General features: G+C 39.3%; 1 protein-coding gene across 4 annotated transcripts in view; it reads right to left on the bottom strand.

Annotated features, from left to right (window-relative positions):
- Positions 1-16077, bottom strand: part of inpp4b (inositol polyphosphate-4-phosphatase type II B) — a 147588-nt gene that overhangs the window by 82637 nt on the left and 48874 nt on the right. For 3 of the 4 annotated variants that reach the window (XM_072384910.1, XM_072384911.1, XM_072384912.1), the window contains one exon: positions 8461-8540. In XM_072384910.1, coding sequence (XP_072241011.1) covers positions 8461-8540 — 80 coding nt within the window. Of the gene's footprint in view, positions 1-8460; positions 8541-12579; positions 12937-16077 lie in introns of those variants that run through there. The other variant, XM_072384913.1, reaches the window with a different exon arrangement.

Below are 16077 nucleotides of genomic sequence, written 5' to 3'. Positions count from 1 at the left end.
GTAATTAGCTGGTGATTTGTTAATACTTTCACATAAATGACCAAGAACTTCATTCATAAGAGTGAGTGTTCATTTTACAACAAGGACATGTCTTTACGTAATTTTATCACAGGAGAAGAGTCTGACTGTGTGAGGAGATTAGTGTCCCCACAGCATGATAAAGTCCCACGCACTTAACTACACCAGTGGACACGGCTGCATCCACAATTTTTCTCCAGTTTAACTGGATCAGATAGTTGATCTTTAGTCTTTTAGGTCATGCTCAGATAAAATCCGTCACAGGGGATATTGTGTAAGGGGGAGAGTTTGCTGTCTCTGGATAAGTATAAGAATTGGAGCAGGGGGATACTAAGAACTCTGGGATGGTAAAAATGATATTATCATGATAGGGGGCTAAACTGTTGGTGGGTAGGGTAAGGAAAAGGCTCAATCCAGTGGGAATGGATGAATAAGCCAAGCAACCAGGCAGCAGAAGCACTGGTCTGTGATAATGAAGTCTTGCCATGGTAAATCTCTGATACACACACACACACACACACACACACACACACATACAGACAGGCACACACACTAACACAAGCATACAAATTCATATCAAAATCAAATCTCACACTGAGCTGTAGAACTGGGTCAAAGAGTGCTTCTCCTACTGAGCACATAAAGTTTTAGAGATAACAAGAAGTGCAAAAGGGGAACTACAGTGTGAGTGTGAGATGGAAAAGGGATCAGTGCAAAGGACACAACGGGGATAAAATTGCAAAATGAAAGCTGGAAAAAACTGAAAACTGTCATTGGTTTGCCTAACACAAGCTTATATTATATTTTCTCTTGATACAAATAAGTTTATGTTTCTTCATATGGGGTGTGCACATTTTTCATGTCAGAATCGATCAAAACTACACACTGCTGTGATGAGGTGAAAGAGTTTTAGCTTCTTCTTTGATAAAAAACAGTCTTTCTCTTTATGTGTAAAAACAACATGCAATAAGGAGAGACCTGCAGTGTCCCCCTATAAACCATTCCAGATTTAGAGCGTGCATGCAGGCTGCACGGTGGTGTAGCGGTTAGCACCGTTCCCTTGCAGCATGAGGGTCCCTGGTTGCTGGCTGTTTGCATGTTCTCCCCGTGTATACATGGGTTCGTTCCAGATACTCTGTCTTCCTCACACCGTTCGAGAACATGCACGTCAGGTTAATTGGTGAATGTGAGCATGGATAGTTGTTTGTCTCGTGTAGCCCTGTGATGGACTAGCAACCTGTCCAGGGTGTACCCCGCCTCTTGACCCGTCACAGCTGGAATAGGCTCCAGCCCCCACCTGCGACCTGCGAGTTGGATTAAGCGGGTATAGAAAATGGATGGATGGATGGATGCTCTATGAGCCCAAACTGGAAAGAGAAACAAAACAAATCAAACTAACAGAGCTGGCTGATGGAAAACAAAAATTGCAAACCAATGGATTTCTCAACTGAGCTAGAAATAAAAACAAAACAAAAAATCCAATAACAGTGACCATTCATGAATGAACTGAGTGTAAACAGCTCACTATTCAAAATCACTGGTTGAATTGCTACACTGAGTCCAAATATAATGGCCATTAACTATGGTACCTGTGTGTGAGCAATGTCACAACGGGATCCAAGTCTGTATAACAAGCAGCTGAGGGGATTTACCACAACATCTTTGCAGGCCTTGGGGCAAAAGCAGCACTGAGATAACTCCTCATAAGCCTAGCCATAAGACTGCATTTCAATAATTTGAAATGTGGGCAGTGCTGTTATTTCTTTAATAACATGACATGGTGGAGTCCTCTGAACGTTAACCTGTCAGTATTAGTAACAGTCTCTGCGTCTCTCCATTAAAGTGACTGCAGCAGTTCACACTTACTATCATGTTGAAAATTATGCATATATGTTACAAGGTGAAATCCAGTCAGACTGCCTTTGCAAAATGTTACGGATAAGCACCAGGAGGATAATTCATGTAGGACACTGACATGTTCATGTGCCACCAGATTAATGGAAGGCAGTGCAGGTGTGAAAGGGGCTTAACTAAAAAAAAATCACATAGTACTGAGGTAAAAGCCTCTGTTCATGTTTTGTAAAATCATGAATTTATCAGTCACAAATGATACGAAAACATGACAGCATCAAAGATTTGTAGTTACTCTGATCTCTTCGGAACATTTGAGCAACTTTCAGTCATCGATGGTCAGCTCCACTCTCACCTCTCTTGAAGAGTGAGTGTCCAACAACAGCAGGGATTTTATTACAAAGCCATGTATTTCTCTTGGGAGTCAGCAGTGTCAAAACAGAAAAACAACTCAAGTATATGTATAACACAATATTGGACTTTTTTTTTCATTTTGAAATTGTAAGGTTTTACATGCATTTTTTTATTTTGACATTATTTTACATACTAATTCTCTATGCAATCCTGTTTACATCATAGAAGGTGTTTTATCTTTTTCTAAGCTGTGAGTTTTGGACAAAAATATTCTATCTCCAAAACAGATCTCTTACTTGGTTCAATACGCTTCTATTAGTTAGCTAATCAGCACTTAAATTAAAACAAAAGAGTAATCAGAGTAAGTTTCTCTTTACCAGGATTAAGGTGCACATGCAGCATCACTCTTTCCTCAGACCAAACCTATGCAGGTATCACTGTCTCTTGATGGAGGATGTCAGGAGGTATTGTGTTTTATTTGGAGTAGTTAAGTGCCAGAGCTGGGACTTCAAGAGGTAGGAGGTCTATGGGGAAAATACAGTAACTATAGCTAGATCTAAATTGATATAGAAAAAAATAAATTAATTAATGCTGTGAGTGAAGACATTAAATCACTAAGACATGATCACCCTGTCCTGCAGGACTCCTCTATACTAGCTTCACTGCTACCAGACATCTCTGACAAAAAATTTAATTTGACCTCACAGACCATGGGATTCTCTGGTCTATCTTGGTTTATTGCCTTTGGATCTGAAGTAATGGACTTGAGCACCGCGATTGCAAATAATGCTGACAAATACTGACTGACCAAGGCAGTGGTTGACAAGGGACCTCCGTGTTCTTCAAAGTAAAACTATGTTTCAGCTGTTTAAAAAGACATTTTGAGCGACTGCTAAAGAGAAATAAGTGAGAGTACAAGATAGAAATGGACTCTAAAGAGAGAAGTCTGCACTTGAAACCTTTGTTGAAAAGGAGCAGAGAAGATTAAGAAATTGTTGGAGTTAAATAAAAAAAGAAAGCCAAACAAAACTATGTTTATTAAACTCAGACATCATTAAAATTCTTAGTCCATGGACCGCTGTACAAGGTTGCTGGTTTAGGACTGCACACTCATTGCACTTTCCTACTTTCCCCTCATACTTATGATTTCTTTCTTTTTGACTCTTTTCTGCTCTCAACTCAAAATGGTTAGAATTAATGTGCATGGTTTGGTCTACAGGGAGCATACTACCAAATTCATGATAAGACATTTACAAAAATCTACAGGCTTATCGGTTGCACATTTTACTATTCATAGTTCACAGTTGCTATTTTGTTACATAAACATTGCCACACAGAGAGCAACACCTCAGGAATATACTGATATTAGATAATCTACAACTATGGACTATGTTATGGGCATTTGAAAAAAAGCTTCTGCACATTTTCTTGTGAGACAGGGCTGCTTGACTTCTCCCGAAAACCCCATTTACAAATCTGACAGGATTTTGAAAACCTTAATTTGGAATACATTTCAAAACATTTATACTCTATTCAGAGTTGTAATCTCAATAAGCAGGCAGATACTTTCATTCTGTCGATCTATTACCACCTTTACTGCAGCCTTGAAAAAGAAGTGTTTTTCATTCAAACACATTGAACCCTTTTTGTGGTTGATCACAAAACTTGAGCTGGATTTGACTGCTGTGCCAGTATCACTAGGCCGCTTTACATCAGATATTGGCTCTATAATCAATCCAAGTGTTTTAAACTTAAAAAAAAGATTTTTAATTCCTCATCTAACATTTTAGTGGTGGCATTCGCCTCCATGTTTTATACAGATGTGTGCCTGTGATGCATTTGTTTGTGTCTGGAGCACCTCTGTGTGCTTTTTGGTTGAGTGGGAGCTGGAGGAAGGTAAGATTTCCTCATTATCATTTCAATGGCCTCTGGTGCCTACAGAAAAGACAGATCTTCATCCAAGAGTCCCACTCATTCATCACGACACTGTCAGGAACCTTCAAATAAGTGACCCAAATCAAACTGGTCGTGTCTCTCAGGAAACAAAAACAATCCGTGACAAACATCCTAACCAGCCTCACATGAAAGTGAGTATGAGGAATGAAAGAGCAGCAGAAACGCAACAAATCTGTGGGAATATGGAATGAGCTTTTAGCCGGACAGCCCTCTAGCAGGGTAAACTACACTTAGGACGCAAAGTTAAAAGGAAAATCACTTAAACACTAAGGCGTTGTTCAAATATTAATTTCCTTAGCAGCAAAGTAAATCAAGAGCTCATGAGGAAAAGTTAGTCAATGTCATATTGGTTTGGAGATTCACTGAACAGAATCAATCCTTGCCTCATGGAGATGAAGCAATTCCATATCCCCCCCACTCAAATTAACTGACTTTCTGCAACAACTGGCTGAGTGGGGATTAGAACACTATATTAAAATGAAGCATCTGTTTCTACCAAATGAATTGCCTTCCTGCACATGCCACTGCTACAGCATCTGCGCTGCTTGGCCAGCAGAACTAATGTGTACTGTGAGTCATAGACTCTTCCACAGGTCAAACAGCCAAGAATGAATCATACAGTACAAACTCATGTAAAGCTGCTCATCATTAAAATGCCTTCTAACTGGATGAACCAACAAACAAACAGCATATCAAATTCAGAAGTCTCTCTTGGTGTGTCTGTATGTGTTATACATGCTTCACTGTCAGTGTAACACAATCAGACTCCAACAACACACAGACGAGCTATAATAACCGATGCCTCAAACTGCCTGTTGTGCTACTACTTCATCTTTTGGAGGTATTGGCCGTAGAGATCTCTGTTTCCTTCCGAATATAACTGAACTTGATATCACTCTGCTTTTGGTGCTCAAAGTGCCACAAAAGTATTTGAGCCTTTACTAAAAAAAAACTAAAATATCAGCTGACCGTACAATCTCTATACACAGATGAAGATGTCTGCAAAGTAGAAACTAAAGCAACTGGTAACTTGGATCCATACTGTACCCAGAGCAGGCAGTTAGTGTTGCTCTTGCCAAAAGTTCCAGTTAACATAATTTAAAGCTGAGTGTTTTTGTAGCAGGGAATGTAGTTTAATAATGCATCTACGATAATGTAGGGACTTTATTGACTGCTCCTATAAGCATGAATGATCACTAAGACTACACTAATTATCAAAAATAAATTAGAAATGGTCTGTATAACCGAACAGCTAAATATCCATTTAGGAAATAACTAATCTCTAAATAACTGTTTTATTGTTGGTATAATTTTTCTACTGTGCAATTACATTTATTTTAGAAAAAACGGTTTTGAATGAAAGATCAGTAGCTCTGGACAGATGTTAGAGGATAAGTGTGATGGATTTCATATTTATACTCACACTTTTCTCTGGGCAGTGATACATGTACAACTTGTATCAAAGAAAGAAAATACTGTCTGCACTAAATTAGTCCTAATATGGATTTTTTTTGAGTAATTAGAACATTATTTCTGGACAGAATAATTGCTGTTAAGTTTTTTAAATGTATATTTGTTTCATTTGACAGCTAGTTTCACTGTACCTGAAAGAAGGCAGACTCTAAGGCTAACATCTCCAATACCTTGCAGCTTACATCAAATGGGGAATTAATTGCATTTATACCGAGCCTTTTTAGTCTTGTTGACAACTCAAAGTGCTTTGAGAGCAAAGCTACTTTCACCCTTACACCTTGACAATCCCTTATTTAATTTTACACACACATTGTTCACATTCCTCTTTGATAAACATTTTGAACATCTTTCCCAAGGACACTGACATAAAGACTACAGAGGCCTTGAATCATCAAACCACCTACCCTTTAATTATTTGGCATATTATCCTCCTGTGCAACAGCTGCCTCCATAAGTCCATAGATGAATACAAAACACCACAGGCAAGGAGACCACCACATTAAAGTATGTGTATTTGACAAATTCAAAATGATTTGAGTGCAAACATCTGTTAACTATTAAGACCTCTGTTTGGAACCCTGGTACTTCGCTAAATAATCAGGCATGCAGAGTTTCATATGGACAGGTTGAGAAAGTCATTATAACATTGATAAAGACACGTAGAATAGATTGAGCCATCTCTTAATACAATTGTTGATTCAAGAAAACCTTTACACTTAAAAAGAGAAATTGCAGCAAAGCTGTAAGTACCATGAGACTTCATGCTCTATTCAAGAATAGAACAACAAAACTAAATGGCAATATTGTACCACAGTGGAGTGTGACTACAGGGGGGCAGAATAGCATGAACAAAATCTGCACTGTAATGTGCAAATACACAGAGGAAGGAGGCTGCAATCTCTTTTTTCACTGCAGCTCAGACAGTCAATTGGGCTACATACAATTATACCCAATGACTTGGGATCACCTACAGGAAATGAAAAGCCTAACAAAAGAAAGCAGAAAAAGAGGGAAACAGAGAAAGTTTTGCCAAAGAAAATATTGCCAAAGGGGCTGTAATATTTTCAGACATAACTATGACTTCAATCCAAGACAGACATAGTTTTTCTTAACAGTTTGCAGTTGGAGATAAAATATTCTGTCTGAGAAATCGCATGCCATGCAATGTATGTACAGGAAGAGAGAAAGTATTGTGGAAATTTTGTTCTGTTTCAACAGATTTTAAAATGGTGCCTCCATGGAACAAAGAAACAAAGCTGAAATGTGGATCAGTTTGACTGCCACACACAGTAGCATACAGAAAATCAATGCCTTTGTCTAATTAATCCCAATGTAAAGGATCTTATCCAAAGTCCCAAAGTTAATCGTTCTGTATTTCACTTTTCTCAGCAAAGGTAGTATGGTTCATCACTCAAGACCACCATATTTGATCATTTCACCAGTTACGGAGCTATGTTTGTTTCAAGAATGCAGCATATCATCAAATGGCCTGTGAATGATTCTCTGGTTCAGTCAGAAATATTCTCTGAACAGTGACAGATTTTTTTAAAGGTAGAAATCTGGAGACAAAATCAGAATTCATACTGTGCACAGTGACTATTTGAGACGCTAGCTGTTTAATCCCTACTTTTATTTCTTCCCAAACCTCAAATTGATCCTGGTGGTCAGGCCAGTGCTTTGCATGGTAGATTGCAGCAAACAGCGTGTGTGAATGAAAGGCAAGCGCTAAAGAATTTGGGGCAGACCAAAAAAAAGTTACATTAAGGCCCACACAGATAAATTCATCTAAGCTCCATGAAAAATCAAGACAGAATGAAACATGCTGTACCTTGAAATGATGTAAAGCTGTAAAAGTTCCAATCCAAGAATGAATAATCCTCTAAAAACTGATCTATAATTCCCAAAAACTGAACATAGTCAAAGTTCTGCCATGACTTTGGATTGGGTACGACTCTGCATCTTTTCTTCATTCTGTGAATAAGGAGCTGAGAACATACTCATCTGTCTCCACCTTTATCTCTGCCCAACAACAGATGGCACTTTCTAAAACTGTTTAAGTGGTGTCAGTGGTCACATCATGCTTTTTTTAGTTCTTCTCTTTCCGTCAGTGTGTCCTAAAGCTTTTAATGTGATAGATCTGCAAAGTCAAAAGCCTAAAGCCCACGACAGAGAGTAATTGTCACTCAAAGAAAATGCTTCCGTTCTGCTTAAACAGCTCGCTCGCAGTCCAGGTCGTTCTTTTTTTTATTCGATGACATCACCATGAAACACATTTGCATTATACATGCCTAGTGGCTGTGCAAAGTACATGAACTCCCTAAATTATTTCATACATCTATTGGTTGATTATTCAAATTAAACAGTTATGTGAATAATCTTCTATGGTGGACAACTTGGGCTACATATGTTAAGCAAATTATAATGAAATGTACATAAAAGATAAAAATGTGTCCTTGTATTGGCCCATCTCTCAGAAACAACATGGGGATTTTATTTTCAGCCCTTCTGTTTAAAATCCTTTCAGAAAAAAACCCACTTATTCCCTCACCAATTTTCAACAAAAAAATAGAGTGCACATCAGAGTACTGTATTCCCACATGCTAACTCTACATCCCTGAAACAAACAACTCTGGTGCTACTGCACCATTCCTGTTGTTGCAACATCTGTGGATAGATTTATTTTCCCAACTCAGCGTCATATCCATGTTGATCTGTCTGTTCTTGATCTTTGAAGTCTGAGGTCTAAATTCTGTTTAGCCGCAAGACGCACAGAGAACCATGAGAATGACAAAGAAACACTTAACTTACCTCAGACTCAAAGTCAGTCGTTCATCTTTAGCCCTCAACAGATCCCCTACTGAAAATGTGGCACTACCCAGGAAGCTGCTCTGTAGAGACAGAACCAAGAAGAAAGAAGCTGGTCAAATGACGTTTTTCATTGGCAAATAAACAGTTAAATGACAATAAAAAGAGGCAACAGCTTTCTTTTTGGCTGTATTATAGAATTGTTAGGAACAGTTCAGCCATGGGTCAGAAATCAGTCCGATCATTATAATAAAAAAGGACTGATTGTGTTGACAGAGAGCACGGAAACATACTATTCACTCTCCTTTGCTATGTTTTTCTGTCTATTGTAATTCTGTCTCCCCTTTCTTTGAGCTCTGACAACATGTATTTGCTGGAGGCATGATATGAACAAGGGGTGTCAGCGCACGAGAACTGGGTCATGGAGAAAGAAATGAGGGACCATCCCATCAATAACGCAGAGAGATGATCCACATTTGTGGGAAAAAAATGCATGTCCTCACTCCCTCATGGGCATGCCTTAATACATGCAAATATACTCACACACATACAGACATCTCCTGCACCTGCAAGAAACCCCATCAACATGCTAACTTGTGCTACAGCAGGGAAAGGCTACCGCCGTGCCAAGGACACAGACTGCTGCAAACAACACTGTAACACAATGTGAGGTAATTAACTTCATGTGGAAAGGTGAGTGCATGTATTTCATCCTACTGGGGAGAAGATTGTAATTAGAGTATCTTCAGCGTGTTCACAAGGCTAACATCCGACGGTACAATTTCTAACTCCTTTTATCTGCCAAAATGAAGTGTCTTCATTCGTGGCTTTTGTGACATTGTTGCTGATGGTTCATTGAACGGTAAAATGACAATACAAAATGAGCCACTTTCTGCTTTACCCCTCTTCGATATTCTACACTGCTGTCAAAAGCTCCACTTTGCTTCCGAGGATGAAAACATAATTGTGTTTGTTTTTCTAATGACTATAAATTAGTTTCAGGTACCGTAAGCGAACATACAAAGCTTGCATGCTTCATCTTACAGAGAAGAGAATTCAAATTACAAGAGCCAGTGATAATGGGATGCAACGGTCAAATAAGCTCGATACATTTTATACAACAAACACTTTATTGTTTAAAGACTTTATTAACACATCTGGCTTCTTTGACAACTGGGGCTACAGTTAATATTTATGATTTTTTTCAATAAAGCTTCTGTCTGACTAAAACATCTTGAAATTACTTAAAAGCTTGCCTGAATTGCTCACAGCATAAAAAAGGCATCTTAACACGCCTCGCTTCAACAATTAGTTGAAAAACATGTAACAAAAGGCATCTGTTGCAACTGATGAACCTGCCCACCTGTCCAGTATTCATGGTTGTAAATTGTAAGATGGTAACACATAACCAAGGCAGGTTATAGGGCAGCATTAACGTTACGTAATGGGAATCGTGAAAGAAGAATATGAAAAGTTGTAAGCTTCAACATGTGGAATTTTGTAACATTGAGGCCGAATCATTCCTGGGTAGGAAGCTATGGATTAACAAAAAGGAGTGAAGTAGTGACGTACACTAACTGCTGAAAACATTGCATAGGACAAGTCTTGAACCAGTTATCACACACTTATCACTTAACATCACAAAGGTCTGTAATTAGGCCCTTCCATCATCATCATCTCAAGTATTTGTTGCCAAGTAAACACTAACAAGATGTGGAAAGTGGATGCCATCAATAGGAAAATGTCGGAAGACGTAGAACTTTGGCAAGCTCATCATTCGGAACAGAGTAAGGAAACATAGTAACAATAACATTTCTGAGCCTTTATTGTGAAATGGAAATGTTTTGCACCATGGACCAAGGCAGCGATTTCATGATCTGTCATGACATCAGGTTGACATATGGATGTGGTGTGAAAAACATCAGAAAGGACATTAAAACCCTGAGAAAGAGTTTGGGTCATAAGGTTACTGTGGTCAAGTGAGCATGACCCCCCCCCCCCCCCAGCAAAGCCCACAGATTTAATTCAGTTCATGTTGATTCCATTTATATAGCACCAATTCAGAGCAAAAAGCCTTCTCAGGACATATTTTAAAAAAAGGGGAAACCAAACAACTCAGCAATACCCTCTTGTGTAAAAAACAATGGTCACATGACTGAGACGTTTCCTGCTAAAAGTCAGTAATGACAGACATTTTAGCTTTGAGGGATTCGATGTCATCACAGGCTAGACTATGTTGAAATATTGTTCACAGCTAATGCCTTTATCAAATTTAACTTATAACTAATCAAAAAAGATTGAAGTCAAGTTTTAGTGAAAAAAACATCAACACAATCACAGCAACAATCTCTTGCTCTCACACAGAAGCCTGCCTCTGAGATGGAAAAAAAGAGTTGGATTAACTTATTTACTTGACTTATTTTTGTTTGTTTTTACCCTTTTCTTAACCTATTCAACTATTCTGCACACTTTTACATATGACTTTCTCACTCCTCCTAATGCTGCACTGCCTTTTCTCTCCCTCCCCTTTTTTGGTCTCTCTGCAGTCTCCTGTATCAGATTTTCAAAAGGGCATCCTGTCCGCTGCCCTTTCTCTAAATCATTTCCTCCTCGGCATTTTCTTGCTACCCCATACAAATCCCCTAATGCTGGCAGTAAAATGTTGCCCCAGATGCATTTTCTTGCTCTGATCCACCATGCTCCATTCACAAGAAAGCAAACGGAGGCAAGCACGATTGTAAAAAAAAAAAAAAAGAGAGAGAGAGCGGAAAAAAAGGGACATAACATAAGGTCAATGCTAAGAAAAAGAAGATGAATACTGTTACATAATATGAGACATAAGTTAAACATCAATAAAATGGCTCAAATTGACTAAAACACACAAAGCTAAGCATCAGTTACAGGTTCTTGCAGCAGAGTGAAATGTCCTCATGAATTAAACAGACTCAGGATCCCCAACAGGCACCACTTAATATGCACAACGTCTGATTCTTCAGTGCTGACGTATGACAGCCAATACCAGTTTGCCCTGATAACCCAAAGCACAAGGCACAAAAGGCCATTACACACCATGGAGGAGCATTATATCCCCATGTAGCCATTACTCGCAAGCTAGTACGGAACGTCTGGTAAATGGTCTCAGAAATCCATTGCTTAGCATCTTTTTATGGCCCCTCACGTTGAAGGCTTTAAAAGTAATGAAGCTCTGGAGACTATCTTCTTACGCAAGATCAAAGTAGCAATACCACATAAAATGAGAGAAAGATGGGGGCAAGAGGAGGAGTAGAGTGAGAAAAGAAGACAAATGATGCTCTTCCAGGATCATGGGGGATTGATTATGATGGTCTCCCTCTGTTCCTATCTTATATGCTCTGGCTCTCCTCTTCCTTTTTTTCCGTCTTTCCGCCTGCTCTCACTCATTCCCAAGACTGCTTTTATTGGTCCTGCAGGTTGAGAGCTCGAAAGAAACTTTCAAGAAACTCCTTTCCTGTAGTTTTCAGACAGTTTTGAGCAATGGTTTCCACAACCTGACACAAAAAAGCTCTCAAAACACATGGAAAACATCAATAACATTCAAAAAACGACAGACTGCACATCTGCAGGCAATCCCGAGCACTCGTCTGTGGACCCTTGAAGGCCACGGTGTCTGCTCATCACTTGGCAGCAGTAAACGGTCCAATTTGAGCTGTAGATCTATTGATTTTCTCCATGCTTAGGGTGGCAGAGTGACACACGCACAGACACACACAATCATTTGCTCTCTGTCTCACACTCACAAACTACTGAGAATATGTGAAGAAGAGAACATTCATTGACATGCTGCACCAACATTGACATTCAGCACTCCCTCAATAATATGCATTCTGGGTATTATTAACATCAATGATATTAACAGATCTATACCACAGAGGCCAGTCGTGTCTACATGATTGCAGTTCTCCCTCACTTTAAATATGGCTCTACTAAACGGCTTAATTAAGTCAGAGATATCATGACAATGCACTCAATGCACAAATTATAGCAATATTGAGCACAAAATGAGAAAGTGTGGCATTAGTCACACAAAACATAGACAGTAGATCTTTCTATATCTCTGACACACACACATGAAAGTCCACTTACAGTTTTGTCTCAGAATCCAATCGAGTAAGTCCGTGAGTGAGGATCTACAGAGTTGAGGAAGGTCTGACAGAAAAACACCGAAAGAGGAAAAAGTGATGATATGTCTTCCTTCTTCCTCCTAATGAGCTCCAGTTCGGTCCTCTCATATATCTTCCCGCAGTCCTCGATTAGAGTAACTCCATACATGTGTCTTGTTCGCTCTTTAAAGAGCAGCAGGCGCACTGACTGATTCAGGCATTGTAAATACTCAGACACATAAAACACAGACAGACACGCACAAGCACACAAACATACACACTGCAGCCTACGCTGTGACTGAGAAGTGGCTAGAGTGAGCTGCTGGCACTGCTGCTGCTGTTGCTGCTGTGGCTGGCGTGACGGTAAGCAAGACCAGTAAGAAAGAGAGGAGGAGGAGGAGGGAGTCACAAGTGAGGAGGGAGGGAGCCGACAAATACAAGCAGCCGAGGCGGAGGGGAAGAACAACACAGAAGAGGAAGAAGCAGAGAGGAAGGAAGACAGACAATTAATGGGTAAAGAACTGATATAGCAACAAAGAAAAGGGGAGTGGGATATAAAAGAATTCAAAGATAGACTTGTGTGTCACAACTTGGCTGCAGCCAGTGACTCAGACAACTGACAGGAAATAGAAACACTTGCTATGGCCACTTGAGTTAACACGAATTCCAACCACACGATGCAGAGTAAGTGTGTAGGTGTCTGTGTTTGCATACAGATAAATACTTCAGAACACAAAATAACATACTGAAGGATCACACAGGAGGCTTTGTGAGTGATTCACACATCTATAAATTTAGTATCAGATATTCACTGACACATTCAGCTACTACTGACAGACAGGAAAATGAAGAATACCCAACAAGGCATTTTCAGACACAGAGATAAATAACAAACAATGCTACTTACACCAAGCTTAGGTTTTAACAATCTGTATTCGAACCTTGGATTAAGCAGGGTTTAATTTACCCCTGCTGCCACAGGGAATGACTTATTTTCTAAAACAAAGGACCTGCTTTACACTGGCCCTTATCACCCTGAGCAGGTACACAACCAAACACAATGAGACACAAATGCAATCACTTGAGCCTACATGCATGCGCATACCCACCAGGGCACTTAACATTTGGAAGCACATAGTTTGCAACAAATACACTGATTACAGGAGGTCATGATGCCTATATGTTACCTTTTCTCAATATGAGGTCAGTTCTGCCTTTATAAGTATGAGGATTGATGACCTGGGTCATAAACTGATGCACAAGCGCATACCTGCCAAAAGATTATCTGAGATGAATTCCCAGTCGGCTAACAAATTACTCTGACTATGTAACAGTATTTATGTCCTCTAGTGCTTCTGCCAAATACATTCACACATTTTCAGTTAGTTACTGCCCATTTTTTGTCAGTGATTACTAATATGTTTTGTGGCTTTTCTATTCTGCTGCCTCACCCTAACTTTCAGCTTACAATAGGAATAAGTTTCAGGCTCGCAGGAATAGAGATGTACTGCATGCATGAAGAATCCTTGATCAAAGCTCCTTCAAAATATGAATCAAGCACACTGCAATGAGGCATATTTAATGCAGAACTTTGAAGTCTGAAATGTTTGACATATCTCCAAACATTAAAAATGTGAGGTCCTGAAAAGCACATTGAAACTAGTAGGGATTGGTTTTAGAATTCATCATGAGAGCACAAACCACCTACTGTGGTGAGAGCGTGCAAAGCTTCTGGCTGTCAAATGTAAAGCCTGCAAACCACATTCCTTTATTACCACTTTCCCCTTTTAGCATCATCTAAGCAGCATTCATAGCTTAATAGCTTAACGCAACCATATGTTCAACTCATATCTTTCATTGACCTTACATGAATCTGTAGGCAGTGGATGTGGTAGTCTGTGTAAAGGTCTGTGTAGCTGAAGCAACAAGGGATCTCAGACAACCGATCACCCTGAACTTGAATGACCACAGACTAAAGCATAGGTTTGTGTCTTAGCTAAGTGAGCTGACTCTCTCATTCTTAACTGTTATCCAAATGAGTTGTCCTTGACTTCTTTTCATGTTTGTCTACCTTGACCTCAGTCCCTTGTTTTGATATATTGAAGAGAAAAAAGGAGACTTTGCTTTCCTCATCTTTGTCTTCATTGCACTGCAAAAAGCTTATAAAGATCATATAAACTGATACAACTGCAACAACACTAAGACGTCTTATTGGTGAATAACCTTGATCATTACAGACAAGCTCGCACACACACACACACACAACAGCAGCAGCCTCACTCTCCCGTACAAACTCAACACACCAATAAAATTGCTCAAAACCAGCTCAAGGAACACTTTAAAGAGCCTGAGGCATTGTTCCAGCCTCCAAACTCTGCAGTTCCCAATCTGCTTGAAAATTCATGAGATGCGCAGGAATAAGCCCAATCCACGAAGGCTTCCCTCCACTTTCCAGAGGACAAAATGGATCCACTGCCAACATATTTTTACGAGACACCACTGGACACCCCAGAGGGCTAGTGTCCATGACCTGAGGGGTCTGAAGTCTTTTGGTGGGGCACATAAAGTGAGATTACATACTTTTAGGCAGGTGACTTAACGTTATGGCTGATACGTTTGTACTCTCACAGTTGTTGAGTCTGATAGCCATTACAGTTCAATAGAAATAATTTAATGCTTAAATTTTTTAAACAAAGATTTTTTAAAAAGACTGTGTTTCACATGTAAAAAGAAAAAAAATCACACCCACACAGCTATGAGTCATGAAAAAAGGATAATATCACAATCAGTGTACTTTTGAATTTAAGCCAAGACGAGTACTGCCCACAACTTTTGAGGTTATGGTGTATGTTGGTATGGTTGACTTAATCAGTTACTGCATGATTTTCTATGGTCCCAGTCGCACCTGTTTTTGGAAAAAAAAAAAAAAAAAACGCAGCCTCTGTGCACATCTTTTATGCTACTCATGTTGCTCCTAAGGCACTGTGTGTGTGGGTGTGTGTGTGTGTGTGCGTGTACTTGCATTCTCCAAGAAGTGAGCGATGGACTGAGCTGAATCTAACAATACTGATTTGTGCTTAAGATAGAAAATACTTTGATGTCTTCTCTTAGGCCTTTTTTTTTACCGTTACATGCCGTATAAATTGTTTATGCTATTTCTTACTTTCATGAATAACTTTTGGACGTAATCAAAGGAACCAAATGCATCGACTGTATATCAAGTCTGTCTTGTTGTGTAAACATTAAACTGAAAAAGAGGAGGCAAGTGCCTTCTGGATCTGGCTTTCATAAAAAATAAAAAATAAATAAAAATAAAAACTTTAATCTTTCTCAGCTGTAGTAAGATCATTTAGTGTAAAATTGTGGAAGTGGGCTCTTAATTGGCATAGCTTTTCATGACTTCACTTGTGTGCTCTCATAATTCAGTGATAATTTTTATCTGACTGCGGAGTCAGACAAAAGCAAATTACCATGACAACAT

The sequence above is a fragment of the Leuresthes tenuis genome, unplaced genomic scaffold (genome assembly GCF_036924035.1).
Source record: "Leuresthes tenuis unplaced genomic scaffold, fLeuTen1.0.hap1 SCAF_4, whole genome shotgun sequence".
Taxonomy (NCBI): domain Eukaryota; kingdom Metazoa; phylum Chordata; class Actinopteri; order Atheriniformes; family Atherinopsidae; genus Leuresthes; species Leuresthes tenuis.
Note: the sequence above shows the minus strand (reverse complement) of the source record. Positions and strands in the feature narration are given on the sequence as shown.